General features: G+C 33.8%; 6 protein-coding genes and 1 long non-coding RNA gene across 7 annotated transcripts; 4 read left to right on the top strand and 3 right to left on the bottom strand.

Annotated features, from left to right (window-relative positions):
• The first annotated feature begins 810 nt into the window (after nt 1-810).
• On the top strand, nt 811-3,449 carry LOC106343891 (proton pump-interactor 2). Its single transcript, XM_013783244.1, has 7 exons — nt 811-1,260; nt 1,338-1,484; nt 1,574-1,714; nt 1,810-2,004; nt 2,085-2,183; nt 2,265-2,774; nt 2,859-3,449. The coding sequence occupies exons 1-7, from the start codon at nt 847-849 to the stop codon at nt 3,147-3,149; spliced, it is 1,797 nt and encodes a 598-aa protein (XP_013638698.1). The 5' UTR covers nt 811-846; the 3' UTR covers nt 3,150-3,449.
• Nucleotides 3,450-10,446: 6,997 nt separating this feature from the next.
• On the top strand, nt 10,447-11,448 carry LOC106292828 (VQ motif-containing protein 19). Its single transcript, XM_013728484.1, has one exon. The coding sequence runs from the start codon at nt 10,622-10,624 to the stop codon at nt 11,297-11,299; it is 678 nt and encodes a 225-aa protein (XP_013583938.1). The 5' UTR covers nt 10,447-10,621; the 3' UTR covers nt 11,300-11,448.
• Nucleotides 11,449-14,133: 2,685 nt separating this feature from the next.
• On the bottom strand, nt 14,134-15,687 carry LOC106343430 (3-hydroxybutyryl-CoA dehydrogenase). Its single transcript, XM_013782633.1, has 3 exons — nt 15,449-15,687; nt 14,914-15,135; nt 14,134-14,823 (listed from the first exon to the last, which is right to left on the bottom strand). The coding sequence occupies exons 1-3, from the start codon at nt 15,632-15,634 to the stop codon at nt 14,347-14,349; spliced, it is 885 nt and encodes a 294-aa protein (XP_013638087.1). The 5' UTR covers nt 15,635-15,687; the 3' UTR covers nt 14,134-14,346.
• A 139-nt stretch (nt 15,688-15,826) lies between these two features.
• On the top strand, nt 15,827-16,655 carry LOC106343431. Its single transcript, XM_013782635.1, has 2 exons — nt 15,827-16,089; nt 16,221-16,655. Exons 1-2 carry the CDS (start codon nt 15,952-15,954, stop codon nt 16,542-16,544), a joined length of 462 nt encoding a protein of 153 aa, XP_013638089.1. The 5' UTR covers nt 15,827-15,951; the 3' UTR covers nt 16,545-16,655.
• A 1,322-nt stretch (nt 16,656-17,977) lies between these two features.
• Nucleotides 17,978-21,854, bottom strand: LOC106344001 (probable protein phosphatase 2C 39). Its single transcript, XM_013783374.1, has 6 exons — nt 21,622-21,854; nt 21,077-21,328; nt 20,725-21,001; nt 20,493-20,647; nt 20,263-20,412; nt 17,978-18,197 (listed from the first exon to the last, which is right to left on the bottom strand). The coding sequence occupies exons 1-5, from the start codon at nt 21,817-21,819 to the stop codon at nt 20,275-20,277; spliced, it is 1,020 nt and encodes a 339-aa protein (XP_013638828.1). The 5' UTR covers nt 21,820-21,854; the 3' UTR covers nt 17,978-18,197; nt 20,263-20,274.
• On the top strand, nt 19,039-20,237 carry LOC106344002 (squamosa promoter-binding-like protein 5). Its single transcript, XM_013783375.1, has 2 exons — nt 19,039-19,594; nt 19,667-20,237. Exons 1-2 carry the CDS (start codon nt 19,269-19,271, stop codon nt 19,878-19,880), a joined length of 540 nt encoding a protein of 179 aa, XP_013638829.1. The 5' UTR covers nt 19,039-19,268; the 3' UTR covers nt 19,881-20,237.
• A 2,492-nt stretch (nt 21,855-24,346) lies between the features above and the next one.
• LOC106294387 lies at nt 24,347-25,734 on the bottom strand. The gene is made up of 5 exons (XR_001260826.1): nt 25,529-25,734; nt 25,371-25,422; nt 24,744-24,842; nt 24,587-24,637; nt 24,347-24,506 (listed from the first exon to the last, which is right to left on the bottom strand). It is a non-coding gene; the product is annotated as an uncharacterized LOC106294387 (long non-coding RNA).
• Nucleotides 25,735-26,225: the final 491 nt, after the last annotated feature.

The following is a 26,225-nucleotide window of genomic DNA, read 5'->3' on the forward strand; positions in this document are numbered from 1 at the left end:
TGTCAAACCTCTCTCTCTCTCTTTTCTTCTTGTCATTACCATTTCTAAACTGCCGGTCGAGAACAAATAACTTTAGTAAATTAATAATAGTGATAATAACTAGGCGTGTTTTATTCAATAACTTTGTTTTTTTGTCATCATACCATTGTTAATCTTGTTAGCAAAAAAAAAACATTGTTAATCATAAAAAAAAACTTTATAAAAGAAATATGAAAAGGTCTAAAACATTAAACGTTTTACAAAATTGGTTAAAAATACAAAAAAATAAAAACAAATAATATTAATATAAGAGAATCTATCGACATTTCCTTATTAAAATGAGATTAATAGAATGACCAAGAAAATCTTTATTTAAAAAAAAGTATTAAGATAGAGTTTTGAAAGAAATAGCGAAAAGAGATACCTGTCTGATCTTCTTCTCTCTCTCCATTGACGACAGACAAAAGAAACAGAAGGAGGGTTGTCTCTTCTCTCCCTAAAAACTCGATCTTTTTTTTTCCTCTTCAGCCAAAACCCTGAGATTTTCCGGAGAATCTGTTTTACACTCGTTTCATTTTCTAAGGTAAATCCCCAAAACCTTTTTCCGTTAAAGTGTAAAAGATTGAATTTTTCTTAAATAGTCTTAAATATTTTTTCCTCAATTCTACGTTTTAAAAAAAAAAAAATATCCGAGCTCAATAATAATTTTGTCGAAATCTGATTTAGAGGATATATCTCTGTTGTTGATTGGTGATTCACATCCTTTTTGTTCTTTATCAGATTCTCGCATGTTTTTAAATCTTCTTTATTTGCTGACCTTGTATTCAATTTATCTGACAGATCTTTTTAAAAAGTTTTTGTCTTGACATGAGTTTACGTTTAATTGACAATGTCACCACTTCTTCTTATAGTGATGCTCCTCTGTTCTCGTCTTCTAAGGAACAAAAACAAATGGGTGCGCAAATTATATACTGTGATGGCTTCGAGGTGGTTCCTCCTCCCCCGGAGATGAACGACCTAATACTCATCGGAAGCGACCAATCCGGCGGCGGCGGCTCAAACTGCGGCGAATCGACCGTAACCACCGAAGAAGAAGGTACTGTTTTCTCCGGCGATAGTTCACCGGGATGGCGTGAAACCAAGCTTTTCTCTTTCTACTTCGTCAAGCAACCGGCTTACGATGATCTCGACATCAAATCCAAAATCAGTAAAGCTGATTCAGAGATTTATCACTGGAATAAACGGAGAATTGATGTCTACAGTGCTCAGAAATACCAAAGGGTAAAAGCCTTTTTTTGTTTTGTGTGATGATTACTGTTTCCAAGTTTTGATTTTTTTTTTTGGGTTGTCGTTGGTAGGCTGAGTTGTCGTCTTTGTATGCTCAAATGGAGAGTTTGGTTGCTAGATCGCAAGGACGTAAAGTGGTTTTGGAAGATAAGAAGATGGAGTTTGATTCTCTGCAGGAAGGTCTACGGTGCTCTAGCAGTGATGAACTTGACCATCTTGTAATGCAAACTATTTTTTTTCTTTCTAAACCCATTTCTTGTATAGTGAAGGTTTTAAAGTGGCCGATTGTTTCATTTTGTGGATGCAGATCTTCACAGCACATTACGTGGTTGAACATGGAAGTGTGAAGGAAGAAGATTGGATGCTTCAAGAGACCGAGAAGCCTGGTGGGATGACTCTAAGTGATGACTCTCTTGCGCAGAAAGAAGCTTCCATACACAGTCTCAAGGTAGGCTCTACTGAAGCTAATGAACTTTAAGGGCTTTTACTATATATATATTGTAATGATGTGTGGTTTCTTTTTTGTTTGCATGGAACATTCAGTTAATGGCTGTGGAAATGAATGAAGTAAAGAAGGAGCTTGAAGCTATTGCATGGAACATTCAGCAGTTGAGTGACAAAATAGGACAGATTCAGAACAAGGTCATGGTTCTTGATGCAGAAATGTCATACATACTTGAGCAGAGAGACAAATCATATGAAAAGATTAAGATGCTGAGGATACAGCGAGACAAAGGGGTAAGGTTCTTTTGTCTCTCTGTTAGTTTTGCTTATCGATCTCAAAGATCTAATAACATTTTGGTTTTTCTGGTTGTTAGAACGCTGCGTTTTACCACAGCATTGCTGTTATGAAGAGAGCCAAAGAACTGGCTGCTTCTGGAAACGTTAGAGACCTTGAAGTGTACTCTAGCTCTGAGGTTTGTTTGTTCTCGTCCAGTCTAATTGCAGGATTGATTGAGATTTTAAAGAATCTAATCCTGAGCCTATCTTTTTAATAGGTTGATAGGTTCATGGCTCGTTGGAACAATGACAAGGCTTATAGAGAGGACTACGTGAAAAGAATCTCGCATTCACTCTGTGAAAGACAGCTGAGCCGAGATGGGAGGATTAGAGATCCTGAAAGTGAAGCTCAGGCTGTTCGGGAGAAGCTGCTTAAGACTAGAAAGGAAGGTATGGCGGTTCACAAGATGAACAGAGAAGACTCCAGCTCAAACTCGTCTCAAGATGGGAATGTAATCACTGAAAAGCAAAAGAAAGAAGTGAGGAAGAAGGCGATGGATTTCAGCAGGTCAAGTGCTGAGGAGAGTGATGTTATAGACTTGGAGTTCCCGGTGTATGAGAATCCGAAAAAAGAAGGAGAGGTTGATGAAGAAACGTTGAAGGAAAGGAAACGTGAAGAGCAGCTAGAGAAAGCTCAGTTAGCTATGGAAAGGAAGAGGAAGCTACAAGAGAAAGCAACTGCTAAAGCTGCTATAAGAGCTCAAAAGGAAGCTGAAAAGAAACTCAAGGCAAGTTACTTACTAATGCTCTTTGTGTCATTATCACTTTCTTATTCATTGGTCTGTTTCTAAATTATTTATTTTGTTTTTCAGGAGTGTGAGAAGAAAGCGAAGAAGAAAGCTGCATCAAACTCTTCTCTTGTCAAATCACAAGAAGCAATCAATGAGCTTGAAAAGGTGAGTACTATAGCAGTCTCAGGGAAAGAGAAGCAGAGATCAATGTTTCCAAAGAGGAGTTTCAGGTACAAACACCGTGCAAGAGGAACCGAAGCTCTTCCTAAAGCTATCCTAAACCGTAGAAAGGCTCAGAGGTATTGGGTTTGGGGACTCTCCTCTGCTGCACTTGCTCTAGTGCTCTTCCTTGTGTTTTTACTATTACGGTGAAAATGAGGAAGGAAAGAGACGGTAAAAAAAAAGGTTTTTTGACTTTACCTAATTGGAGAAAGAGAGGCATAGTCAGTGAAGGAGAAGCTGATTCAGGACTTCCAAATTTATCTTATAGTTCTTTGGAGTTCTTCATAACCTTAGATGTTAGTTAAATATGTTTCTGTTTGTTTAGAGAGCTATCTGAAAAAAAAAACAACAACATAATTTTCAGTAGGAGCATGTGAGAGTCCATGGAGACCTCCAGCTGTCTTTTAAATGAATGGTTGTGGACTGAATCCACTTTATAGTCTCACTATTACATCCCGGATAAACAGTAAACAATCTCAGCAAAACTCAATTTAACATCTGTCAGCAAAAGCTAAATCAAGTCTTCGAATCAAATATATTCCAAACTTTCAAAAGTATAGATAAATGATCAAAATTTTGAAAAGGCAGAAACCAATATCTATTTGCTTTGAAGGGATCCTTTTATCAACAAACAACCTAACCCCCAAGAGGCCAAGAGGCAAGTGTTATATGGTGAGGTGGTAAATCTTTAGTTGGACACTTCAAAATTAAGTTAGACTAATAGGCAAAAGAAAAGGACGAGCGAATCATGAGGTGTATTGGAGACCTTTACTTATTTTATTTTTGTAACATTGGAAATATTGTCGAGCCTTCGAGGCAAATATACAAACATCGGTGTTCCTTTTATTTCGATTACCACTTGATAACAAGTAAATCCAATACGATAAAAAGTTGTTTACATCAATTATTTTGTACTTAACTAAAGTTTAGCTTTAACCGACCAAAGAGAAATAACATGAGACCTCAAAACATAACTATTAATATATTTTGTAAATATATAAATTTAAAATAAATAAATTAACTAATAAATAAAATCACCATAATACTTTTAAATAATTTTAAGAAAGTACATAAAATTAGGTATGATTTAACGAAAAGACAATTTCTTAAGAATCTATACAATTTTGAAAATGAAAACACACTTGTTTACACATTTTTACTACCTATCCAAAACTAATGAAATTTTCCTGTTCATATGTATTTCTCAAATATCTTTAGTGATATTTGAATAATATCTCTCTCTTTTCTAATCTATTTTTGATTGTTGTAATTTCTGGTTTGTCATTTACTATAACTCTTTACTAAGCTTCGCAATGGTTAACTGTCAAATATTCTGAGGATGAGCTAATTGTTGCAAGGGTTAGTATCAAAAGTTGCAATTGTTTATCATTAAATGCTACAATTACAAAAATTACAACGGTTTATCACCATATATTGCAATGATTCATCATTAAAAATTAAACGATTACAGTTATTCACCTAAATGGTTACATAGATTCACTTAAATGGTTACATAGATTCACTTTAATCTCTAGCTATCTTTCTCTATTTTAGTGTAACAATAGAATTACAAATAATAATACATATATCAAACTCATATCATGCTTTTATAGATTTTTAGCATCTCATTTTAATTCATTTTGATCTCATTAGATTGCACAATAGGTTTGTATATTGCAAAGTGTTCATTTGCATATCACAAGGTTTGGATTGCACATTTAAGTAGTTTTGGGCGAAAATCGAGGGTCAATCTATACACTTTAAGACTTTGGGGCTAAACTGAAAAGAAGCAAAAGCCAACGCAACATTCTGCAAATACACGGAGGGCCAAATTGGAACATTAAAAGTATGGGGTTTAATTCAGGAGGTTGTTTCTGTAAAATCGAAAGTCTGGGGCCAGTTTGAAATTATCCAAACGTTCAAGGGCCAAATGGAAAATATTCTCAAATCCACCATTGGAGAGAACGATGCTTTCTCTTCGCCGAATCTGAGGCTGATTCCGACGATGGTGATGGCTGAGAGCATGAAGGACAGTTGAGAAGGCCTGGACGAGAAATCCCGTGGTGGATGGCTTCGACTCAATGACGATGGAATCTTGTCTTGGTGATTTCGCGGTGAGAGAGGAGAGTCCGTCACGGCGGAGGAGCAGAGCAGGACCAAGAGCACGACGGAGGGTCAGACCAAACCGGGTAAAAGATGATTAGGTTTTGTTTATTAAATGTTTAGACCAAACCGGATGAATATTTTAAAAATGTTCGGTTCGATGGTTGTGTATTACAGACTTTTACAGGTTAAGCACATTTCATGAGACAGATTGTACTTCAATAACGATGAATAAAATCTATGTTGGTTAACCAAACCGAAATTGTACGAATATATGGAGTGTTCTAGTAACTCATAATAATGATATAATTAGAGAATAAATGAAATATGACTTTCTAGGATATATCCAACATAAAAATTACACATAAATTGAGGTGATTTCTATTTTAATAGAATAGATTAGTTGTCATCTTGATCAATATGATTTTTTTAAATGGTACATAAGCTCATGAAAATAAATATATATTGTGTAATGACGACTTTTAATTGAATTTCTTAACCGCAGAAGATATTTTATATGGCTAATGTTTCTCAAATAATCTCTTAGAGTCTTTGTAGAAAGACAAAACAAACATATAACTGTGTTATAACATATCAAATATATTGGTTAATTAATATTGTCTTTAGTCAGAAGATATCGTTAGTCTTCTCTGATGGAAGCATGTGTGGTTTAAATAATCGCAGAATTTTTGTTTTGAAGAAAATCTTAACCGTGGAGAAATCTGGTCACGGAATCAACACCATCCTCCTACTAAAACCAAAATACATCACATTTTTCTCCAAGTTACTTTTCTCAGTTCTCACATAGAGAATACTATAGGACATTTTACTGTAGTTCTGAGAACTTGAGAAGTCAAGCAGTTCATGCATGAGTTGTCTCACACCGAAATCTATGCAAACCTCTCACGTTTGGTGACGGCAGATGTGCCACGAAACTCGGTCAGAGTCACATGCCCATCAAGCTTTTGCTTGCATAAGTTCGCTACCAAGAGTACATTCTAATGTTTTCAGTCAACGTGTCGTTCACTTCTCACTTCCACAAATTCGTTGCTTCACTTGAAGCATTACGTTGACTAGTTGCTAAATGTTGACCGGTGGCCTCCGAGGAGCCAGTGTACATTCCGTCGAGCATATGCGATCAATAATAAGTCTCAAAAACATAAAGAAAAAATTTGATCAAAAAAAAAAAAAAAAACATAAAGAATTTTTCGCTACTTCAAAGAAAAATATACGATGTGCTCTGTTAAACTGTTCCAAGACAATACGCACATGATATCTTGTAACCTTATACAGTTTGTAACCTATACCTGACAGTCTATTTGCCTATAGCTTCAGCCTCATGTTCTCTCAAATTATTTATTATTTCCACACTGAATTTAATTATCAATAGTATTACAGAGAAATAGAGGGGTTTTATCATCCACTTTTCATTGGGTTTATATCCTACTGTATTGGCCTAAAATGAAACAACTTGCACTTTCAAAGAAACCAAGCTTATACAAACAATTGCTTAATCGTATATCTTTTAAATATGAGTATATATGCAAGAAGTTGTTTTGCTTAATCGCTTTTCATTTTTTTTTTGCTTAATCGTTTTTTAACACGCTTAATCGCTTTTCATTTCTTGATGTTTGAACTTTAATTGACGAAACCTATGCAGCTCTTGGCCATGGGTTAAATCCGACTGTGAGTTCTGAGTTTTTAACATGTTCTCGTTTGTCTCCTCTATTTCATTACATTAGTATCTTCGTGTAAAAAAGTAACTGTAGACTTTTTTCAAAAACTTTACTGTCAAAGACTTGCAGCCGATTAAAATTGGTGGTGGCCACTTGTGTTTGGAACTTTGGATCCTTTTTATGCTGTGGACGCTGGTTAATTATTAGTTAAATATCATCAAACATCTATCAGTTCCAAAAAGAAGATCCAAATCATTTATATTGATAATCAAACTTGGATGTTATTCTTTTGCAGCAGAATTCAGGTACTTGAACATGTGGTTTGAATAAAAATGTGAGGATGGTTTAACCTAGCCTGAAAATATGTTTAATTAGGTAGAATCTAACTACTTAGTGATAATGACAATAAAGCATTTCTTAGCCACTAATATAAGCATTGTTAGCTTACCATGTAAACTTTGAATTTTTCCTTTTCAGTTAATGGTGAATGAATGGTTAATTAATATAGTTAATAGTACAAAATTCAATTTGAAGTAGTATGAATATATTCCAAAGCACATTAGCAACCAAAATAAGTAAAAGGAACGAAAGTAGGAACCGACTGTGGGTTAGGCAGTAAAGATACAGCATCTTCTTTAATGTTTAGTTATTTACATGAGCTCCTTTCTCGCTTTCATAGATAATCACTAATTAATAGTCTTTGTCCCACCATCAAATTATTGCAATTGACTTTCAACCACAGCTATGATGAAATATGATTTGCCTACATTAACCAAGAATGTATCAATATAACCCCAAATCTCGTTTAAACTGATTAGTTAAGTACGCAGACTAGAGAAGAGAAAAAGCTTTATTGAAAATGAACCAAACCGGTATATCGGTATGTACTACTATTTTCCATATACATATATTATGCTTTTTATGGACAATTATATACTAATATTTTAAATCTGGACCGGCCAAACCAAATTAAAGGCAGTAGAAAAAGACTAAGGCCATCTTTAATGATACACAAAAATTTACTATATATTTCATTCTAAAATAGAGTAACTATATTATAAAGTTGAATTTGCTCCAATATTTCACTTTATAATAGAGTTATTCTATAATAGAAAGAAATATAGAATAATGTTATTTTTTTACTCTATACTAATATTTTAAATCTGGACCGGCCAAACCAAATTAAAGGCAGTAGAAATAGACTAAAGCCATCTCCAATGATACACAAAAATTTACTATATATTTCACTCTAAAATAGAGCAACTATATTATAAAGTTGAATTTGCTCCAATGGTTCACTTTATAATAGAGTTACTCTATAATAGAATGAAATATAGAGTAATGTTGCTTTTTTACTCTAAATATAGAGTAAAAAAACAACATTACTCTATATTTCACTATATTATAGAGTGAACCATTGGAGTAAATTTAACTCTATAATAGAGTTACTCTATTTTAATGTGAAATATGGAAAAAAAATTTGTGTCCCATTGGATATGCCCTAATGGGAGTATTAGCTCGTTCAACCAAGAGAAACAAACCAATCTTTGGCATTACAAGTGTCCTGACGGTCAGGTGACTTTTAATCTTATATATTAAAATAGAAATCAAAACTTTGATTCATGTGAGATTTTTAAAAAAATGAATCTAATGGACCTATTCATAGAAAATCATGTTACATTTAATATTTAATCTTATCATTTAAATTTTGGACCTACCAGAAATTTTTATTGGACTATCAATAATTGGATTTAAACAATAGATGATCCATTAGATTTATAGATAGTATAAATTAAATAGATATAATTTAATGTCGTAATACTATACCTCTATATGCTAAATATTTAAATATTTGTCGATGTTAACTTTTAAAATTAAAAAGATTTTTTTTTAAATAACAAAAATCATATTATCTAACAATGATTAATATTTACTACTTTAAACCAATGAAAACAAAATTTAAACTATATAGTTTATTTTAAAAATTAAACACAAACTAAATGTTTAATAAATCTATGAAGCGAAAAGTTTAATTTTTTTAAAATTTTATAAATTTGTGAAATGTTACAATATCTTTGAATATGACAATAAAACAATATTTTACCAATCTTTATATATATAGTTACGATTTTAATAATGAAAAAATAATTCAAAAATATATATAGAAGAAGATACAAATACATGTGAAAGTTTGAAACAATCTATTCAATGAAAAATATATAATAAACTTATTATGTTTTAAAAATTGATAGACACATATATATTATAATATATACCAATTTAGAATTGAAAATAAAATATTTATATAAAAATAAATAAAATCAAAATTTGGTGCGGTTACGGAGACGGAGATCTAGTTTATATATTATCATTAGGGTTTGCGGCTCAATACATGCACGCCTGTCGCATCCTTCTTTTTCCTCCGTTTCTATAAAAAGGCCAGTCTAAATTGAAACTTGCACAAAATATTTTCGTTAGAATTAGGAAAGAAATGTTGAGTAGACTGATTCTAATTGAAATGAACAAGAAAATTTCTCTAAATTAGCCAAAAGTCTACTTATGTGAACGAGTCGTAGAGGAAGAAAACAAAATCCAAATAATTGTGCCGTCTATATTTATGTATACGTTATTCAAACGTCGACTACTTCATTATTTATTTTATTATCACTTATGCTATCTCTATCTTTTCTTGTGACTGTATCATGGTCTTATATATCTACCAGAATTTTTAGTTGAAAAAGTATGCAATATCGCACACATATAGATAGTCCACTAAGAGAAAGAACTTGAAGTTTCTTTCATTTGTAATCACAAATAAAAATTTGATACGTCGATGTCACACTCACACGCATACATTATGTGCAAACACAATATAGGTGTATGTGTACTACTTTGATTGGCATGTGAAACATTTCCTAGATACGATAGTCCTATATATTGATATCTGTATCATGTATGGCATGCATATAAAGATATAACTTTGATAATTACGTCAGCGGAGAGGAACATTATGAATGAATATCTCTTTTTTTTTTTGCAAAAGGAAAAGGCATTTATGTTGTCAACTTTTTGTCACTCTTTTTTTCTTGATATATCAAATATAATTTGTTATTTTTTTGAAAAAAAATATAATTCGTTGTTCCATAAAGTTTTGGATTTCTAATAATCTATTCAATTATGCGAGCACTCTCTTAATAATGTGTAAATTTTAATATAAGGGCCTAATAAAGACAAAGTTCACTTCTTTCATTTAATCTACAAATTTTTTTCCTTTATGCACTATGGTCTATGGCAGACAAATTCAAAGTAAGAATTTCAAAACCGCCTAATAAAACATATTCCCTTCGTTTTTTAATATAAGTCATTTTAGAAAAAAATTTATGTTCTAAATTATATGACGTTTTCGGTTTTTTATGTAAAATTTATTAACACTTAATATTATATGACCAATGATAATATATATTTTATTTTATTATTGATTAATTTGTGATTAGATAAATAATTAATGATTTTTTTGTTTTAAAAATATAAAAAATTAATGATTTTCTTAACCTATGCGTATAAATCTAAAAATGAGGGAGTATTTTGATTCCCCTGGGCACAAATCCTCATGTCAACTTTCATTTGTCTATATTTTTTAATCGCAATAGTTTTATTTAGCATAAAGAAAGATTCCAAATTAAATAAAAACAACCAATCCAACTTCTTTTATAATCCCAAAACCTCAAGAGGAGACTCCATTTTTTAGTTTCATCATCATCTTCTCTTTCACTCAAACCCACACAGAAGACTTCTAGTTATATAGAGACTTTGGTGAACTTCTAAAAAGTTTAACAAACATCAATGGAGACCACAACGAAACCAAACCCATCTTCCACTACTTCATCATCAGCTTCCTCTTCCATTATCAATGGATCTCTACATCACCACATCATCACCAGATCTGATCATTACCCAACAACTTTCGTTCAAGCAGACACTTCCACTTTCAAACAAGTCGTCCAGATGCTAACCGGCACCTCCTCCCCGAGATCCCCAGACTCGCCGCGTCCTCCTCCGTCTCCTTCCGGCAAGAGTACTTTCGTTATTCCACCGGTCAAAACGACGCAGCCGAAGAAACACTCGGGAAACAAACTCTACGAGAGGAGATCGAACAACAGCAGCCTCAAGAACAGCCTCATGATTAACACACTCATGATCGGCGGCGGAAACGGTGCCGGAAGCCCAAGATTCTCGCCGAGAAACCAGGAGATTCTGTCGCCTAGCTGTCTTGACTTCCCGAAGCTAGCACTGAACAGCCCCGTGACGCCGCTGAAACACGGTGGCGACGGGAACGACGGTGACCCTTTCGACAGGATGTCGCCATTGTCGGAGGAAGAGAGAGCGATCTCGGAGAAAGGTTATTACTTGCATAGGTCGCCTATTTCAACTCCGAGGGAATCGGAGCCGCAGCTTTTGCCGCTGTTTCCTGTTACTTCTCCGAGAGTATCGGCTGCTTCACCGGATTATTCAACTTCTTGAGGAGAGAGAGAATGTTCATAAAATTTACTGCCACTGTTATTTTCTTTTTTTAACTCTCGTTTTTAATCCTTACTTTGTTTTTACTATGTTACCAAAAATATGTCAATTTAAATTTTAAATAAAGAATATGAAGGATATGAAAAGTCAAAGATAAGAAGACGCTCGGTTAGACCATGATTAACCCATAATCTCATTTGGGTTTTTTATTTATTATTTTAGTAATTAAAACTAATTAGAAACTTTAGTTAAGTACTGTCTTAATTTTGGGTCTCCAATGGTAGTATCATATTTTGGGTTTCTTAATTTTTTTCGTTCTATGCATTGAAACCTTGTGATCCAAGAAAATTACATCAACAACACATCCATTAGCTCTAGGCACTAAAGCACATTGTGACTTGACTATTCTAACACTTATGTTTTATCTGAGACAAAGAAAAGATCATAGTTGTAAAATCAGTTTTCCCCTGAAAACTTTTCCCACAAGTGATCCCAGTGACATCAACATTACTAAACCACCACGAGCTATCAATCACATATGACGCTCTGAAATGATCCAACACAGGCATCGTCATTCTGCAATGCTTCTGTCCTTTTTTGCTTCCTCTAAAGGCTTTTGCAGAAGAATAAACTATGATCTGCAAGTTTTCAATACAAACAATGTGGTTACAGTCCACTGCTTTTAACACAGTTCCCATGAAAAGCAGAGTTAGAATCAATGAGTTACCTTCTCTTTGACAGCTAGGAGCAGCGTCAAGCACAAGAAGCAGCCTCGTCCGACGCCATAGAGAGTGCGATCTTGCCTCTTCAAAGCATAAACAACATCCATAAAATTAACTTTAGACCCCTGGTAGTTATAAAACATACAAAATCAGATTGAAACATCGCGCATTACACTCTTACAAAATCAAGTGAATGATTTGACGAATTCAAAACCTTGGTTTAGAAGTGATCCAGTGATCCACAGCTTCATGTTAGGCGAGTTCAAGCTCTGTTTGAAACATGTCCCCTGTAACCAGGAAACAAGCAAACTCGGTAATTAGTAAACGTATGTCTCGATCGGACTTGCACAAACCAGAAAAAAAAAGCAAAGCGACGACTGCTAAAATCCTTTTCGGCTTCAGGATCTCCTGAATCGGAAGAAGGAGACTCCGATGAGCCAACGGGGTTGCTGTAATCCTCTCCGGAACCACCTGTTTCGGTTCTATCTCCACTGGGAGCAGTATCGGCGAGATTAAGCAGCTCGGGAGCTCTATGGCAATCGTCGAGCAGATTCTGCAACGTCTTCCGCTTGACACGAATACTATCCAAATCGACGGTATCATGATTCGAGCTCGAGACGAAGACGACGATTGATTGATTCTTCTTCAGCCTTTTTCCTCTTTTTTTGTTTGATTTCAACCGACGGGAATTGGAAAAAAAAAAGAGTTGTGAAAGAGATGAAAGAGCAGAGAGGTGACACGTATACAATAAGAAGCGTTTCTTATGTAACTTGTTTAAGATACGTTGCTTAAAGTAATTTCTATTTTTCATTTATTTTTAATCCTAATTAAATTAAGAACCCACCTAAGAACCTAGCGATAATGATGGTCTTTAAAACATAAGCACAATTTACAATTAAGATAAAAGATATTTCATATTAAAAATGAAAAACATAATTAACAATCTGAAGAGCGACTTATTATTAAAAGGATTTTTAACGTTAAAACCCCTCAACTAAGTTTGTTTTGGGTAAAAACCCTCAAACTAAATATTTAACGAAAAAACCATCAAACTAACTTTATTTAATGAATTAAACCCTATTAGGTCATAATTATCATTACTAGCGGTAGATCTTTAGTTTAGAGGTTTCTACATTATAGTTGAGGGGTTTTACCATTAAAATAAAAAAAATCAAAAAAATTCAAAATTTTATAATATTATCTAAAAGTTAGTAACTTAAATTTTCAGAATTAGCATTTTTAACTTTTTTTTTTAAATATATGAGTTTGATGTGTTTTTAACATAAACATTATATATGTATAAATTAAAAATGTAAAAACCCAGAAAATATAATAAAAATTATCTACATATTTATTATTACATTTTTATTAGAAAAGATATAATTTTTTTATTATATTTTCTTGTTTTTTACTTTTTAATATTTTAGTAATTTTATTACAGGTAAATATTTAGATGATTTTTATTATATTTTTGGGTTTTCTACATTTTTAATTTATACATATATAACATTTATGTTAAAAACACATCAAATTCATATATTTACAAAAAAAATTAAAAATGCTAATTTTAAAAATTTAAGTAACTAATTTTTAGATAATATTATAAAATTTTGATTTTTTTTTTTTAGATTTTTAATGGTAAAACTCCTCGACTATGTTTACTTAATGTAGAAAGTCCTAAACTAAAGATTTACCGGTAGTAATGGTAATTATGACCTGGTAGGGTTTAATTCATTAAATAAAGTTAGTTTGAGGGTTTTTTTGTTAAATACTTAGTTTGTGGGTTTTTACCCAAAACAAACTTAGTTGACGGGTTTTAATGTTAAAAATCCTTATTAAAACTAAAACTTGAAGGAAGTTGATGTTTATAGATTAAGATAGTAAGTAGTAAATTTTGACCCAAAAAAAAGTAAGTGGTAAATGTAAGGGCCTAAAGGGTTTGTCTTTTGCTATTTTTGTTTTGTCAACAGAGATTTGTCTTTAGCTAATTTGACTAGTAATACGTTGCATCATCAACTTATATATAAGTTATCATGTGATGATTTTCTTCATTATCTCCTAAATTTATTCGTCATCTAAAGATAAGTTGATTACTAGTTAAAAATTTCAAATAAACAATTTATAAAAGTTTATCACTTATTAAATTGTCAAAGCTAACTTCGAGTATCAAGATTACAAACAGAGGGAGTTTGCTTATGCTGCTGACCCATAACTTCATATAGGCCAAGGAACAAAGAAAGAAACCAAACACAATCGACAAAGCATTTACTGTTGCCAAATGTATCTTCATCATCCTTCTCTATTATTGATTTTGATTTTTTCGCTTTATCATAGCCGAGGAGATGGAGTAACAGGCTTCTTACGGTAGTCATAAACTCCCATTCCTCGTTTTCTTCCTAATCTTCCAGCATCAACGTACTGTACAAGAAGAGGACAGGGAGCGTATTTAGAGTCCCCAAGTCCCTGATGCAGCACTTTCATTATCGACAAGCACACGTCTAGACCGATTAAATCCGCTAACTCCAGAGGCCCCATCGGCTGGTTTGTGCCGTGTTTCATCCCGCTGTCAATGTCCTCCTTAGTAGCCACCCCTGTGTAAAGTGTGTGGAACGCTTCATTGATCATCGGCATGAGGATCCTGTTCACGATGAAGCCCGCGTAGTCTTGTGAGCACACTGTTGTCTTCCCAAACCTTTCAGCTAGTGCTTTTGTAGCAATAAAGGTCTCTTCTGAGGTATCAGCGCCGCGAATGATCTCAACCAGTTTCATTATTGGAGGAGGGTTCATAAAGTGCATTCCAATGACCTGTAGACGAAGAATGAAACACACACTTTAGACAATGCTTGGAACGATACTTATCAACAATAAGATAGAAAATCAAGACGAGTATTGAACCTGGCTAGGTCTTTGTGTTGCGGAAGCAAGACGAGTAATGGAGATGGAACTTGTGTTAGAAGCTAGAATCGCAGAACTCTTGGCTATGCCATCTAAATCCTTGAACAGTTTCTTCTTAATGTCTTCGGACTCCAAAATGGCTTCCACGATGATATCAGCAGAACGCAGATCTTGGAGGTTGGATGTTAAACGTAGACGACGCATAGCATCATCACCCACTTCCTGCAATGCACAAATCACTCTCGCGTTAATTGGTTATCACTTTAACTGTCCTTTATCCTGAAATACACTCTTTTGTCTGAATACGCTATCATAAGAACAGCTCCAAACAGGATCGTGAAGTAGCTTAAGAAGCTATACGCGTGATCTAAATCAATAAAGCAACTAACTTTATCCGAAGAACACACTGTACACCGATCTATCTTTGGCTCTGACAACTATCTCAGCGGCAGAACAGAGCATCCTGTATAATTGTAAATCTAGATTCCAAGGAGGAGAGTTGATTTCTTTTAAGGAATAACGATCAAAATCTTGCCTTGGATATTACGCCTTTGGAGACAAAACGATTGAGGGAGGAGGAGATAGATGCGGTGGCTCGAGAGAGCGCATCACGATCAGCGTCCATGATCCAAACGTCAAGGCCGTTCGTGGCGGCGAGCTGCGCGATTCCTGAACCCATCTGACCAGCACCCACTACTCCGACGCACTTTATCTCCGCCATTTTCGAAGGTAGTCTCTTTGCAAATTCCACCGAAAGAGATAAACTTTGCCAGCTTTGATTTCGTAAGAACTCTAATGGGCCGGACACAATTAGAATGGCCCAATAATATTGATTAGTATTTACTGAGTGACGTTATGAGCACGTGTCGATACACGACATATCAACTAGGAACGTGTCGTACGTTTGTCCACGTGTCGTTGGCCCAGTCCTCCACCGTTCCGCAAGCTTTGGATCTTCGCTAAGTACTTCATAAAGCAGTTGAGATCACGTGGGAAAGCAACAGATTTGGTGAAACCAAGTAAACAAGAAAAGTAACTATGCCGATTAGGTTGTCGATTAAGAGACTCGTGACGGTGACCATTTCAAAAACTCATGGCGGAGATGTCTCCGGTTATGTCCTCCGACACGCTACCACCCGGTTCGACCGCCTCTTCACCGCATTTAGGCAAACCGAGGTAAGTCCACAGCTAGTATCATTTTGAGTTTTCACATTGTTATCTAATAATGTGTCATTTTTTATTTCTCGCGCGTTATAACTTTCATTGATATTAATTAAGGCTAATCGACTGGGGATTTTTTTGTATAGAGCATGAGAGACCGTCACGACGATAGGTCCACAGCGAGTTACGTGTCAGATAAGGCAAAGGAAGGGGTGACAAAAGCGACGGATGCAGCCTTGAACGCAGGAGATAACATGAAGGATGCGATGGACGGGGCCTGGAAAGCTGCCAAGGAAACGGGTCAGAACATCAGCGAAGCCGTTGCCGGAGATGATGACACCGGCGATAGGATTCAAGAGGACAAGGTCGCGGTGGAGTTGAAGGATGTTAGCCAGCCTGTTGATACGACGGAGTATAGGGGTGTGGAGGAACTACATCAGCAAACCGACGGTGAAAATAAATCACCGTGAAAGATGTGTTTGGCTTGTCTTTTTTTTTTCTTTTGCTTTATTGTTGTTTGTTTCAGTGAAATGTTGCAATTGGAAGGTTTATGAATGAACCCGTTGCTAGATTTGATTTCATTTTATCAGTTAATGTGGGAAAATAACAATTGTTTTGAAGTTTGAACAAGGATTTTGCAAGGCATATCTTCAAAAATTGCATGTATACAAAGATTAAAACATAATACGTACATTTTGTTCATGAAATGATGATAATAATAAGAACATGAGGTGGATGCATGCAAGCAATGGTACGATATATGTATGTAAACTGAAAAAATTTAAACTGATTAATGGTTGGTTCTGGAAGGTGGGTCTCCGAAGACAGCTGGATCGCATAAATGGAGAAACAGATTCCCACATATGGAGAGACAAATTCCCTAGGCTCAACATCACTAAACGCGTTACACGAACATATCAGTAACAAGTTGTTTACTGTTTACTCAATTAGTACTTTTTATTTCTTCCAAAAATACGATCATGACTATTAATGTGTATCGCTTATAAAATAAAAATCATTCTCTTGCTTTATTAAAATCTACAGGAGAGATTGTATTTTTTTTGTCATATTAAAATGGCACTATTGATTTTACTAAATTTATCTTCATTTTTCATCTTTTTAGTATTTTCCGAGAGTGTTTTTATGCGAAATTCTTGATACTACCATATCTAGTTTTTCGCATCTATGACAAATAAACAGAACTAGTTTCTCTTTGCTATGTAGGAGACAAGTGGAACCGAAAACGAAAAGAGGCATCTCTGATATTTTGTTTTAGTAGTGGCTTTGAGGATAGCTACTTGCGTTTTGTTTCCTAACGTTGAAGTAACAAAATGCGAAACTATAAATAAATTCGCCATGACTGAGAATGAAATATTCTCCACTTCTTGGATTAATATAATAGCATCTCCTTTTTTCCTAAGGTTCGTTTTTAGGAAATATCTTTCCTTTGTAGGGGCCAAAAACTTGAATTTGAAACCGAGCAGATAGAGACGAGCATTAACTTATCATATTCGACCCTTTGTTCACTTTGTTCTGCACAACATTTCAAGAGAATCACTTCTCGCTCACACAATAGCTTACAAAACGTTAGCCAAAACTATATAGTTTACACATATAATCATATTCTTTGAGTGTGTGCTAAAACATGTTTATTTTTAAGGAGTAGGAGGAGAAAATAAAAGGGAGATGTGAGAAAGAAAAGGGACAAACATCTATTTTGTTATGTGCAACTTTGCAAAAGCTTTAAGTCACAGATGATAGATTCAAGACATGAGTACAGTTTAGCATGTGAAACCTTTTATGTCTTGTCTCTTTCACTACCCACTCCTCTTTTTAACTATTTCTCTTTCGTACACTGATGTAATGTATAGTAAAAAAAAGTTACAATACAAAGAGAAGCATAGAAAGCCTCAACTGTTGATTTTTATTCCCACAAAGAAACAGACAGAGAAGTCACACAGTTTGCAAAAGAAAAAAAAAGAGTTAAATAAAAGTGGTGATGATTGCATTTTACAGAGGAGGAAACGCCCATGCTTTGTTTCATGTTTTGATTCTTTAGCTGGTCCAAACTCAAAGACTCTTTACTTGTTTCAGTGACCAGTAAGACTTATGATCAATGGAATCTGCAAGAGGTAAAAAAACAAAACAAGGTAAGGAAAGGAAAAAAAGTAAAAAGGATTTTGTCACTTTATGATCATATAATTATGTGAAGAAAATCTCTTTTGAGCAGCTAAACTTTAAACCTTAAACATCACAGTTCTCTATCAAGGATTGTTCCAACTTCCAAGTGTCGTTTGCATTGACCTCCTATCTAAACTGACATCACTTATTTTACACTCCCACAATATAGAATCTTTGTAGGTAACAACGATAAATGCCTAACACTCGAAAGAAAGAAAAAGTGTGCAAGCATCAACTAAATACGTTCATATGCCATGGTCCAGAACACACACAATATTCATGCTGCCAAGTGCCAACATCAAAATACCACAGACAAGGCAATTTAACACCAAACACAAACCAGCATGTAACAGAAAAAAATAAGACAGATACATGTTTAACCTGAACAAAACTAATTTTCCGCTAGTCTTAAGCTAACCTTAAATGCCTTGTCTAGATGGGTCCAAACAACACTAGGGTTGCAAGCAGATGAATCCAATAGTCTACATCCACGAAGTATGTCACCATTTATTAGGATCTTTTGTCTACTTATGATTTCCAGCTCTTCTATGTACTATATGTTCTGGTCAATAAGGTATCATCCTTGATTACTAGCAGGACATCAATGTTATCTTACAAGAAAAAGGGTCCCCATTTTGAATAAGGATTCGAATTATTAAAAAAAAAAAGTCAAATAAAAGAAGCGAAGTACAATAGATAGCTTTGTACCAACTATTCATTTATTCAGAACAAATCAAAACCACACAAGGCCTATGCACCAGTGATAACAACATTTCCAGCCCTTTTAACTCTCTATTTCTTTCTTTGGGGAAGGAAGTAAGCACATCACTGTAATCAAGTACTTATTCCACCAGGGAAGCATATAAGGACACAGTGGTCCATCTCTCGTCTTTTCTTCCTCTTTTTAAACACTTCAACACACACATTCATTCTAAACCCCAAGCCCATACATCCACACTGCTTAGTCTATAGACTCTATACCATAGTTTCACCACCATCTAGCTTTACCAGAAATGGAGGGTCAGAGATCACAACGCTGGGGTTACTTGAAAGACAAGGCTATAGCCACCAGCCTTGCTGAAGAAGAAATGGAAAATAGCATGGATGGAGAGGAGGATGATACTGGAGATGAAGACAAAAGGAAGAGAGTGATGGAGAGAGCTAGAGGTCCTAACACAGAACGTGTTCCCTTGCGGCTGTGCCTGGTCGATAGGTGCACTGCTAACTTAACTGAGGCCAAGCAGTATTACCGCAGACACAAAGTCTGTGAGGTTCATGCAAAGGCATCTTCTGCAACTGTTGCTGGAGTCAAGCAACGTTTTTGTCAACAATGCAGCAGGTAACCATTCTTCCCTTCAAATATAGAAGAACTGTTCTTTAAATTGATAATTTTGGGGGTGGGTTTGTGCAGGTTCCATGAGCTAGCAGAGTTTGATGAAACTAAAAGAAGTTGCAGGAGGCGCTTAGCTGGACACAATGAGAGGAGGCGGAAGATATCTGGTGACAGTTACGGAGAAGGGTCAGGCCGGAGAGGGGTTAGCTTGACACAGACTCAAGAAAGAAACAGGATAGACATGAAACTTCCTATGACTAACTCACCATTCAAGCGACCACAGATCAGATAAAACAACATCATCAACACACCCAACCGCTCTCTCTCTTCTGTCATCTACTTATGTTATATATCTACGTTCTCTAGCTATCCAAATAATGACATCTAAGTACCATGTCAAGAAAAGTGGATCGTGGTATTGAATCCTACAACAATATATAACTACAAAACTCTAGTACCCTTTATGTTATCATTTAAAGGATGCATATCCACAAATGTATAAGACTTGTCATACTCTTGTATTGTCTAATTATGTTTAGTAGTCTCGTATGTTTCAAGAAATGACTATGTTGTGTTCTTTTCCTCTCTAATCTCCACTTGATCTTTGTTATGTGTAATAATGTTAAACGAAAAAGGCTTATAATACAGATTCAAGGGGTAGGAGTAGGACTAACCTTAAACCGAGCTCAGTGAAATTTAACGACGACCACTGAGATATCATCTGAGCTTTTTCTTGCAACAGCCTCCTCTGAGAGGTGCTTTGCTGCAGATTTTGCATCTTTTATTCCTTTAATTGAGTCAACTGCTTCTTGGTTCGACATGACCTATAAGATTTTTGAAATAATAAGCAAAACCACACAAGTTTTTTTTCAGTGCTGAGAGTTGATTATGATAAAACTAAAACCTTCCAAAGCCCATCACTTGCTAGTATAAGAAACTCTGCATCGTCTTCAATTATCTCCACAGTAACATATGGTTCTGAACTCAAATGCATCTTCAAACTCTTATCACCAAAGGCCCTTGCCACAGCTAGTTGACCATCAACTCTAGGAACGTCCCCTGAGAACACAGGCATACACATTGATCAACATGAAGATCATAACATACTTTAACATAAATGTATACAAATTAGATACCAGGGAAGTTTGAAACGAATCCTCCTCTGTTCTCTATCTCATCCTTCTCCATGTTGGGCTCGTGATCAACTGAGAGTGGCTTGGCAACACCACCTTTGCTAAGAACAGCACGAGAGTCGCCAACGTTAGCAACCACCAGCTTCTGGCAATTGATTAATATCGCAGTGACAGCAGTTGAACCGCCTTTCCCCAAATCAGATGCCTTGTCTAGAATCTTCGTGTCCGTTATATAATAAGCTTTCTTGATCGCTTTCTCTGGTTCTTGCCAGAAATTTGGCTACACCGTCAAGAAAAAAGACAGAACATAAGTCCATTTTGAGACGAGACTTGGAGGAAACTCTCAATGCATTACCTCATTCAAGATGTTGTCAAACAAATGGGAGCACAAATAGTCAGGGATCTCGTGGCTAAGATGGCCATCGAAGATAGCGAAAAGGCCAAGCTCGTTGTCGTCAACTTCTTTGAATTTGGCGACCACGTAATCCTCCATCTCGTGAAAAGCTTTCCCTTTGACCAAGTGGAAACCATGCGTGATCTGCTTAGACATCTTGCTCTTGCCTTTCCCTGAATCTGCAGAATCAAATGCACCAAGCCCAACTTTCTCCTATAGGTAATAACAGAGGCGAAATTTCATGTTAGTAAAGACATGTTTTTCCACTGTTATCACTTATAGTGTCGTAAGGGGATCAAGAACCCAACGTCATCTAGACCATAACAAATTTGTGGTGTATCAGATTCCTTCCAACAAGCCTATCTATATAACGGATAGTGTTACATGCTACGTTCTATACCAAAACCATCATGTGACAATATGATCCGAGAAGAAGTATCTACTACTCAAATATAATGGATAAATATATTATCGAAGTAACATGGGAAGTAATAACCAATCGATACCTTCACAGATTCCTTCATCTTGTGGAAAATTTCCTTACCGGCGGCCATGGCTTGAAGATGGAAACACGATTTTATATACGTAATATGCAAAGAACAGGCGAAGCTATCTTGTTTTGCGGGCGTAAGAGAGAGAAAGGGGGAGAGAGAGTAAGAGTAGTTGGGAAGATGACACCATAGCTGTTTTTGTTGCAGTTGCATGTCAGCTTTCTTCGCCGCTTTGTTTGCGGCTATTATTGACGTCTTCGCGCCACGTATTACTTTTCCTTCATTCTTTAATATACTTCAACGGCAGAAAAATATCTCTAAATGGGCTGATAAAAGCCCAATGTCATAATGGGCTCTACTTTCACATCTTATTATATATAGATTAGTTATTCAAACTCAATCACGACACAGGACAATTATATATTTAATATTGTGACACATGTTAATCTATCTCAAAATTAAAAATAAATAGTAAAATATTAACAAAAACAAATTTTATTAAAAAGTAATTATAAATTTTATTTAATAGTAATTTTTCTTTTTTAAAATTCTAATCAAAAGACTATTACAAAAGATTATTTGATAATAATTTTCTTTCTAGTATTGTGATATGTGTTTAAATATATTAAAAATATATATACTAAGATATTAACAAAAACATTTTTTTATTAAAAAATAATTATTAATATTATTAATAGTTTTTTTCCTTTTTCTAAATTCTATCAAAAAATAATTGCAAAAGATTATTTGATAATAATTTTCCTTCTAATTTTGTGATATGTGTTTAAATATATAATGATTAAAAATATATATATATATATAATAAGAAATAAAAGTAATATGAGATATAATTTTAAAAAAGGAATAACTTATTAAATTGTAAAAAATATTAGTGCTATTGAAAAAAATGAATTTTGAAAATGAATTTTTTTTTTTAAAATAGTTAATATTAACTGGAAATAATTATTTGATATAAATTTTACTTTTCTAAATCCTAGACAAAATATGATTGTAAAAGATTTGTAATATTAAAAGTTACTATTAATGATACTAGAGATTTTACCGTGCTACACGCGGTTTATCTGTCTATAAAATTAATGTTTAAAAAGGCATATGTTTTAAAATTTCCATACATATTAAAAATTCATCTTGAATTTTGTTTGTAAATGTAATATTTTTTTAATTAATTATTTTTCATAACTTTTAACCAATCATAATTTAATAATCATAATTTTTAATCTAAAGCTTTAAATTTACAATTGTTACCTAATAAAAATATATTGAAAATGTAAAAAAAATATGTCTTCTTAAAAAAAGTTCTCTAAAACATTGATAATTTTGAAATAGAAGGATTAAATTAAAAGTTAATATAAAGTACTTTTATTTTGTGATATATTATATTATATTATTTATTTGTTTTGATATGATATTGCTTGGTATTTATTGTTTTGTAAATAAGTATTTTCTATAAAATTGTAAAACATGTAGGACATTTCATTATGAACGATTACATGTTTAGATACGACATAAAATTACTTTGGATAGATTGTGTGCATTACTGCCATTACACATATGCATATATATTTGTCATTGTCATTGTGTAGAAAATATATAACCTTTCATTATTGTTTGTCTATTAGAGTAGAAATATACTTCCATTATTATCTTAGACTGTTAAGTTAACTATTAAACAGTTTATGATTGAGATGGTATATAGAGAAGCAAAATGCATCGATTGGTGATGCACTAACCTAAATTAACCTTTACACTAACTTATTTGGTATAACAGTATAAATAAAGATGCAAAATCTAATAGTATGTACAAAATAGACTGGAGGTAACAATTAAAAAAAAATTGGAATGTAACTTTTTAGATTACAAAAGATTTATTTTTTCAAAAATTGTTATTTAATTATTTTATCTTAATTTTTCGGCCAAAGTCCTAATTCGATATTAATAACTTAGTTAAATAATTTGTTTTTCATGGAAAATAAAATTGAGATTCAAAATAAAATTTTCAATTTTGTTTTGAAAATAAAACATGATTTCATATTATCTAATATTTAGACGATTAATATTATTATATTAATATGTAACTATATAATAAAATTCATCAATTATTGATCCATGGTTTAGCAACAATCAATCCAATGATTCGGAGACCCTGAAAATAATCTGGTTCAGTGTCCAAGTAGAGTTTAAAAATATTGACAGTATGGATAAATTTTTTTTACTATTTTGTTTATTTTAAAAGTATTTTACTTTCTTTTAATAATTAATTCTTATATATATATATATATATATATATATATATATATATATATATTCTAATTTTAGCAATCTTTTGCATGATATGTATAATGTTTGATTCTATAATTTCTAGGTTTGTTACTTGAGTGAGTTGAGTTGTTATGGCTCCTAAACGAATAAACCATTACACTAAAGATCCATTCTAATATATTTAGAATTATTCAAAATATTATTTTATCGACGGATCATATAAACAACTAATTTTTTAAAAAAATTTCTTAGTTCAGAAGTGTTTATTGGTAACATATAAACAACCAACTTTTGATGTTCTTTTTTATTTTTAGCTTAATCTGAAAATCCAAGAAATTTGTTGTTTTTATTTTGTGGTTATCCGGAACTAGTTAATTAATAAAGAGTTCAGGTTACACACAGAATGAGGATCCCGTACAATCTGACATGATCATAAACAAAGTGGTATATTTCCAATATCCTGGCGTATTTGCTATGAGAGTAAGGAAAAAATAGTGTGACTACAAGAGTGATAAACTACACTTCAATATGTCTGCGAGAGTTAAGAAGAACTTCAAAGTCATTTCTTTACATCATGGCAATCTGACTCTTGATATAATCTGCTGGAAAAAATATTTTGCCTAGCAAAAAAAGATAAGCACAAAAGTTTGAAACTAAAAGTAAGAAAGCTACAAATGATTAAAAAAAATAGATCACATACCTCATTTGTTTCCTATGCTTGCTACTACAGATACAATATCTTTGTAAATTCCTATTCTTTTTCGCTAAAACTACATTAGACAATATATAACTCAACTCTGATATTAGTGCTATGTATGAACAATATATAAAGTCTCATCTCTAAATGTTAAGCTCACCTCATCCTGAATCTTCCAGCCCTACATATATGCTCAAATAGCTCACCTCCAATAGCATATTCCTTGACAAAAGTGATATACGTTCGTGTCCAAAACCACCTGAAAAAATCAAGTGAGGTGTGGTTATTGGTTAATAATCTCTCTTGCCACGTTTTCATCGATCTACATACCCGAAAAGTACTCCATACTTTACCTTAGAAGACGACAATTACAACAGTCATGAACAACTTGCATTACGCAGATGCACACAAAAAGTTTTAAAATTTAAAAGCGTTTGAAAACGTTCTCATACTCCTAAACTCTACAAATCAATCTCTACAAATCAATCCTAAACTCTAAAGACCTGGAAATGTGTAAACCCTACAAATCAATCTTTACTTGTTTATACTCCTCAGTAAATAATCAAGCAAACGAATCAGTATCCCGATTTCCTAAACTTTACAAAGAAGGATTGAGTTTTTGTGAGAGTTGGGATCTTCCATACTTGTTATACTCCTAAGTAAATAGTTTAAAAGTGTCATTCTCATACGTCAGGATAATCATCACCATAACAAAGCATGGAATTGTAACGGGACAAAAGAGAGAGAGAAAATATTAGCCAAAGGGATGAAGAGTTTTGAAGCATACTTCTCTATTTTCGCTCAAGTAAATTCTCAGAAGCTTTGTTCATGATTCACACCTTTGGTACAATACAAAATGTAAGATTAACAATATGACAGTTATACGAAAAAGAATATAACATATATCTTGAAAGACTTCACATAAAAAAGGATATTAACACTTACAATGCGACTTTCTTGAAGAATCTCATGAGACACGTTACTGGGAGATCGTGTGAGTCCATAACACCTTTGATAAAGATCATATGCTGAGGAAATTGTTCACTTAAGCACCAGAAAAGCGGATCAATACAAAATAGAATAACATATCTCTTGAAAGGCCACACCAAGAGATACTTCTATCTCCAGCTTCCCGTCAAAATCACTTGAAAACTCGTTTTACATAGAGCCTTGATATCTTGTATAATTACATGATTTTAGCCATTAATTCTTGTACATTTTGATCATATAGATTAATAATTAGGCATCTTTAGAGTTCATATTGCATTCATTGTTCTTATTAGGTGTTGGAGTGTGCCATGGAGTGATTTGAGATGTTTGGGAGCATTGTGATCTAAAAAGGGGTGAAAGATGAGCATGGATGGAGGCCTTAGAGAAATCTTCTGTTGTTAAGATTTTGTGGAAAACAGCAAATTAAGTTGGCTTTCTAGTGGAAGTGGTTTCAAGTCATTTGGAGATGTAATGAAGGAGTTATGATCAATTTACTAGAGGCATATCCATCCTAGTCGAGCATCGCAGAGTGACCTTCCAGAGCGACACCATAAGGTAGCTCCCAACCCAGAGCGACCTCCAGAGCGACCCACCTACGTCACTCGCCTTTTCATCACTTTGGAGGCAAAAAAATAGGTTGGAGCGATCTCTA

Source organism: Brassica oleracea, chromosome C5, assembly GCF_000695525.1.
Source record: "Brassica oleracea var. oleracea cultivar TO1000 chromosome C5, BOL, whole genome shotgun sequence".
NCBI lineage: Eukaryota > Viridiplantae > Streptophyta > Magnoliopsida > Brassicales > Brassicaceae > Brassica > Brassica oleracea.

What these genes read in the sequence shown, in the direction of transcription:
- LOC106343430 (XM_013782633.1), bottom strand. Translation starts at nt 15,634, where the DNA reads ATGGCGGAGATAAAGTGCGTCGGAGTAGTGGGTGCTGGTCAGATGGGT. An exon ending in CCAAAGGCGTAATATCCAAG is followed by an intron (nt 15,136 to 15,448) that starts GCAAGATTTTGA and finishes TGTGCATTGCAG; the next exon opens with GAAGTGGGTGATGATGCTAT. An exon ending in CAACACAAAGACCTAGCCAG is followed by an intron (nt 14,824 to 14,913) that starts GTTCAATACTCG and finishes CTTCGTCTACAG; the next exon opens with GTCATTGGAATGCACTTTAT.
- LOC106343891 (XM_013783244.1), top strand. Translation starts at nt 847, where the DNA reads ATGAGTTTACGTTTAATTGACAATGTCACCACTTCTTCTTATAGTGAT. An exon ending in GTGCTCAGAAATACCAAAGG is followed by an intron (nt 1,261 to 1,337) that starts GTAAAAGCCTTT and finishes TGTCGTTGGTAG; the next exon opens with GCTGAGTTGTCGTCTTTGTA. An exon ending in CTTCCATACACAGTCTCAAG is followed by an intron (nt 1,715 to 1,809) that starts GTAGGCTCTACT and finishes TGGAACATTCAG; the next exon opens with TTAATGGCTGTGGAAATGAA.
- LOC106292828 (XM_013728484.1), top strand. Translation starts at nt 10,622, where the DNA reads ATGGAGACCACAACGAAACCAAACCCATCTTCCACTACTTCATCATCA.
- LOC106344001 (XM_013783374.1), bottom strand. Translation starts at nt 21,819, where the DNA reads ATGCAACTGCAACAAAAACAGCTATGGTGTCATCTTCCCAACTACTCT. An exon ending in TTGACAACATCTTGAATGAG is followed by an intron (nt 21,002 to 21,076) that starts GTAATGCATTGA and finishes TTGACGGTGTAG; the next exon opens with CCAAATTTCTGGCAAGAACC. An exon ending in CAAGTGATGGGCTTTGGAAG is followed by an intron (nt 20,413 to 20,492) that starts GTTTTAGTTTTA and finishes AAAATCTTATAG; the next exon opens with GTCATGTCGAACCAAGAAGC.
- LOC106344002 (XM_013783375.1), top strand. Translation starts at nt 19,269, where the DNA reads ATGGAGGGTCAGAGATCACAACGCTGGGGTTACTTGAAAGACAAGGCT. An exon ending in TTTTGTCAACAATGCAGCAG is followed by an intron (nt 19,595 to 19,666) that starts GTAACCATTCTT and finishes GGGTTTGTGCAG; the next exon opens with GTTCCATGAGCTAGCAGAGT.
- LOC106343431 (XM_013782635.1), top strand. Translation starts at nt 15,952, where the DNA reads ATGCCGATTAGGTTGTCGATTAAGAGACTCGTGACGGTGACCATTTCA. An exon ending in CCGCATTTAGGCAAACCGAG is followed by an intron (nt 16,090 to 16,220) that starts GTAAGTCCACAG and finishes TTTTTTGTATAG; the next exon opens with AGCATGAGAGACCGTCACGA.